General features: G+C 29.8%; 1 protein-coding gene across 2 annotated transcripts; it reads left to right on the forward strand.

The window, feature by feature from the left end:
- On the forward strand, positions 462 to 3,735 carry LOC107618554. 2 transcript variants are annotated; one of them, XM_016320659.2, is made up of 2 exons: positions 462 to 1,134; positions 3,558 to 3,735. In XM_016320659.2, exons 1-2 carry the CDS (start codon positions 739 to 741, stop codon positions 3,606 to 3,608), a joined length of 447 nt encoding a protein of 148 aa, XP_016176145.1. In that variant the 5' UTR covers positions 462 to 738; the 3' UTR covers positions 3,609 to 3,735. The 2 variants fall into 2 exon arrangements, with proteins under 2 accessions (XP_016176145.1, XP_016176136.1); XM_016320650.2 differs by lacking the exon at positions 3,558 to 3,735 and adding an exon at positions 2,941 to 3,150 and having other exon boundaries at positions 467 to 1,134.

Here is a 5,658-nt window from a genome sequence, read left to right on the forward strand (position 1 = left end):
ACTATTTATAAATATTATTAAATTTATTTATTTATTTATTTTTTCAACAGTATTTAATTTGAAACAGAGATAAAATTTATATTTTAAATTTTTTTATCTTCATGCATAATTTTAATAGGTAAAAAAATATCTAAGTGACAAATCACAATTTAATATAATATCTTAGCACAGAAGGTTGTCATTACTTTTCATGTTAGATTGTTACTATATAAGTTTCAAGTTTGTTTTATTGTGCACATTAATTAAATTATACTTTATTATTTTATTTTTTATGCTTTGAAATTATGCGATTATACTATAAGGATAAGGATGACATTAGTTTTTATAATCTAATGTGAAATTATCTCTAGTTATTGAATGGAGTCTTTATTTAAAAATAAATTTGTAAATTGATAATTAGTATAGTACTTTTATAAATATTAATATTGGATTAAAATTAATTTTTAATTTACTCTACAACCCCTAAATTTTATTAAAATTATCTCAACTACCCTAATCCTAACCCTAATTTCAAAACACACACAAAACCCTAATTTTTCTACGCTAACTCTCCTAACACTCACTCTACCTCCACATCCCCCTTTCCCCAAAAACACCACAACACTCAGCTTCAGTAAACCACAGAAAAAAATAAAAGAAAAGGAAGAGAGAGCGAGATCCGAGAGAGAGAGAGAGAGAGGAGAGGGAAGAGTGTTGCCGGAGGGGGCCTGGCACCATCGCCGTCGCACCGCCGTCATCATGCCATCTCACCGTTCATGCCCGCCAACGTCCAGGGAGCCAAGAGTCTGCGTCGTCGTCACCGCGAAGAGGGAGAAGACGCGAGCTAGAGGAACTGTGCTAGTCACCGCCACTGTCACCTTTGGGGAAGCCATCGCCATGCACGCCGTCGCTGGAGGAGCAAAACGCGACAGAGGGAAGGAAGCCCGCGGCACCGTCGCCGATCTGCATGTGCTGTCGCTGTTAAGTTGCTCCACCGCCGCTACTTGCCATTCTGAGTTACTGCACCGCCACTGCCGTTGTGATGGTTGCCTCTGCCTTCGATATAAGCACCTCTGCTGGAGCCTAGTTGCCGTTTTACTCTCCAGAAGTCGTCACTGGAGCTGCGGCTGCTCTGCTCTCGATTTCTTTAGTGCAGTAAGTTATTTTCCTTCGAAACCTTTATAGTCGCTATTTAGTTATGTGTTCCTGAGGTTTTTGCGGCATTATTTGCCATAAGGTTGAGTGTTGGTGATTGCATGTCGTGTTTGAAGTCGTTGTTGTTGCTTCAGAAATGGTTAGACGCTGTGGCTATTGCAGGACGCAATGAAAAAGGGGTTCTTAAACTTAATTTACTGCTAAGAATTGTTTTAAGTCGATATTAATAGTGAAAATATATTTTTATGATTTTGCAAATTTTATGAATTGAATTGAGTTGCCTAGAATTAATATAAATGCTAGTTTGAATGGTTTATTTATTTATTGGAAATGTTTAGTTGACTTTTGTACTTGATTTAAGGTCATTATGATGATTATTGAATTGTGACGGTTTCTGATTATTAAGTTAGAAATTCGATTTGATTAAATAATATGTAAAATGATTTTTGATATTGAAACTAGTCCGAGTTATTGGAGTTATTGGAAATGATTGAAAAGAGGTTGAGAATGGTTCGGTTGGGACCCGAAAAGGGTGGCAAAGTCCAAGTTTTAGGGGAGATGCTGTCGAAATTTTATTATGAAAGTTAAGACTTTGTTTATTTAGAAAAAGGTTGGACTTGAGAAATCGTATTGCTTGGTTTTTGATTTATTAAGAAAAGATTTATGCTTGGGTTTGATTTATTAAGGAAAAACTTTATGTTTTTAGTGTGATTTGTTAAAAAAAAAGATTATGTATTGAGTTTTTACTCATTAAAGAAGACTTTATGTTGAGTTTGATTAAAGAACTATATTTTAAGGAATTATAATTTAAGGAGTTTATTAATTTTAAAGAACAAGTTTGATTGTCGTCCTCCCTAAACTCTCGAGACTCCGTCGTGAGATTTACTTAATAAATGATTCTTTTTAGTCTTTTGAAAAAAGTTTAAATCTGAAATGGTTTTAAAGTTGGTGTTGGTTTTAAATAAAAATGATTTGAGTTCAGATTGTTGAGAAGAAGAAAGAAAGGGAAAAGAGAACACGGCACGTGTGATTTATGAAATGATTAAAAGGTCATGAGAGGGTGACGGAAAGTAAGTGGTTAAGGTGATGATGTGAAAATGTTAAGCCGTGGGCTTTATGTGTGAATGATTGTGCGCGGATGCCCGTGTATATGGAATGGCTTCCAGGAGAAAGGGGCATATGCTTCAGCTGGAGAATCAGATCCTACAAGTACTTGCAGAGGTCATGTTCGGCATACTTCAGCTGGAGAATCAGTACCTGCAAAGGTTTGGGACCTTACAGAGGTTATGCCGTTGGAATGCCTTATTTGACTTGCGAGTCGGATTGCGTCGAGTGCGGGTCGAAATTGACAAATGAGCTCATTACCTGCGTTAGGGATAGACATGCATCATGTTGCATTTGTGTGCTTTGTTTGGATGTGCTTAAGTGTTTTAGTTTGCTTATTTGATGAATTCTGTTTAACTGGTAACTGTTTTGTATATGTGTTTGCCTTGAATTTGATTGTGTTTGTGATTGATTATGTTAAAATTGAGTTTCGATGGTGAATTATTTTTATTTGGGCCAGAGGCCAAGATTTGGTTATGTTTGGGTTAGAGGCCATGATTGACTGTATTAGAGATAAGTTTTGATTAAAATATTATTTTATATTATAATTTTTGTAAGAGAAATACAAATTTTAGATTTGAATAATAAGCTGATAATCACTATATTTTGAAAATAGTTTTAGTTACAATATCTTCTTACGACAATTCTTAAAAATCCTCTACTGAGAACCCTTTTGAGGACGATGTTCTCACTCCCTTATAGACTTTTTTTCAGGAAATGGACGAAGACGCTTATGAAGAGTTTTTTTTTTAGTTTAACTTATGCGATATGGATGTATTAATTTAGTTATTATTATTTTAGTTATTATTATTTTTCCCTCGCCATTAATATAATTTTTGTAAGAGGGATAGAAGTTGTATGATTTGTATGTATCTAATATGTATAAGTTACTTGAGTAAAGAGTTTTGTTTATGTATATGCTTGTTTATTTTATTGTAAAAGTATTTTTCCAGTTTTTCAAATAAAATAGCGATACGCGATACGATTTTGAGTCAAAGGTTCATATTTTATTATTAAGTACATGAAGTTGTCGTAATACCTCTTACTATCAGAGTAGCGCAACGGGAAGCGTGACATTCTGATAGTGAGGGTGTTACATTTACCAGAGGCCATGATTGACTCGATTAGAGATAAGTTTTGATTAAAATGTTATTTTATATTATAATTTTTGTAAGAGAAAAATGAATTTTAGATTTGAATAATAAGTTGATAATCACTATATTTTGAAAATAGTTTTAACTACAATATCTTCTTACGACAATTCTTAAAAATCCTCTACTGAGAACCCTTTTGAGGACAATGTTCTCACTTTCCTACAGACTTTTTTTTTCAGGAAACAGACGAAGACGCTTATGAAGAGTTTTTTTTAGTTTAACTTATGCGATATGGATGTATTAATTTAGTTATTATTATTTTTCCCTCGCTATTAATATTATAATTTTTGTAAGAAGGATAGAAGTGGTATGATTTGTATGTATCTAATATGTATAAGTTACTTGAGTAAAGAGTTTTGTTTATATATATGCTTGTTTATTTTATTGTAAAAGTATTTTTCTGGTTTTTCAAATAAAATAGTGATACGGTTTCGAGTCAAAGGCTCATATTTTATTATTAAGTATATGAAGTCGTCGTAATACCTCTTGCTATCAGAATGACGCAACCGGAAGCGTGACATTCTAATAGTGAGAGTGTTACATATATTATCTTTATACTACAAAACAAAAGATGGAATTCTATATCTTATTTTTGTTATTTATTTTTTTTAGTAGTTATTCATTAATAAATGTTGAATTAACGATTCTGTTTATTATATTTCAATATTTATTTCATTTATATTCAACAAGTTGTCTAAATTCAAACCGATTCTCTTAAATAGTTAAATCCCTTCTTAATCACATGGTTAGAATCGTTTAAACTCAAAAATTTTAAATCCTAAAGTTTGCAAGGTAAAAAAAATACAATAAAATAAATTAGAAATCTTAATAAAATAAAATAGTTTAAAAAATAGGATATACAAGAAAAATAATATTACATGGCCCATGAAGTAGAAGAAGAAAGATAAAAAAAATAATCATAAAGGTTAACATAATATTGGGTTATCAGATTATTTAAAAAATTAATCAACAAATGTTCTTATTTTATCATATTTTTGATGTTAGATGTCAATTTAATAATTAGTAAAAGATAATATTATTCAATGTAAAACAGATTAAAAATAAAAAATAAATTAACAAAAAATTCATGGGACATTTTTCCTCTACATTTGGTAAGTGCAAATTTTTTGTTGTGGGTATTAAATTTAATTAATTTTTTTTTGTAATATAATTTATTTATTTTAGTTTAATTTAAAAATAAATCTTCATGTACTCAAATTTTAAATACAATATTCTACGTAATTAATAATTTAAAATAAAAAATAATATTATCTTTTACGAAATAGTTAAACAAAATGAATTAACAAAATATTTATGAGACTTCTTCAGTTCATCATTAATAGGTATAAATATGTTTAAAACAATAAAAAATACACATAAAATAAAAAAAATCAGTTTCTTCCTTAAATTAAATTGATGAGAGAAAAAGACATAGCACTATCTTTGTATACGAAAGGTTGGGGAAAAATTAAAAAGATAAAAGAATGATTGAAAATATTGGTTGGATAAGTAAATTAAAGAGAAGAAAAATATAGGTGAAAGTTATACAGAAATTCAATAAGTGCAACAAAATTAAACAAAATTTGTAACTATGGAGGTGATGCAATCGAAGATGTTGAAGATAAAAAAAAAGGGATGACATCAAGAGAAACACAGCAAAGTGCATCGAGCAGTCAAAAGAGAAGTAGCAAGAATGGATGAAATTATAAAAGAATGAAATAGAAAATATATATTCTTTATGATTACAAAAAAAAAAAAAACTCTAATAGAAGAATTAGAATGAGGCTAAACTTCTAATTAGACCATCAGAGTACAATATCCCTAGACATAATCAAAATTACACAATACAAAAAAGATTAACATAAAACTAAACAAAAAATAATTTAGATGAATACCTCAGAATATAATAAGATCCGTAAAAAAATTATTTATCACCACTGATTACACACTTTTGGCTTCTAATTAATTTTTTTCTTATTTTATATATGGTTCCGAAAATCAATCTTTTGGCATAGTCGTTATCTAGTTTAAGACGTCATAAAAACTTATAAATAATTATTCCATAGGAAGAAGCATTCAGAAGATAAGTAAGGGGAATCGGAAAAAGGGTGAAAACATTAAAAATGGATATTGTGAGTAAAGAATTAAACAGAGGTTATGCGTGAAATTTTTGTAACGGTTAGAGAAATAAATAACTGCAAAATAATTTTAAAAATTATGTTAGTAGTGTTAAAATAAGAATAGAAAATTAGACACTAAACTATAT

The sequence above is a fragment of the Arachis ipaensis genome, chromosome B01 (assembly GCF_000816755.2).
Source record: "Arachis ipaensis cultivar K30076 chromosome B01, Araip1.1, whole genome shotgun sequence".
In the NCBI taxonomy this organism is placed as follows: domain Eukaryota; kingdom Viridiplantae; phylum Streptophyta; class Magnoliopsida; order Fabales; family Fabaceae; genus Arachis; species Arachis ipaensis.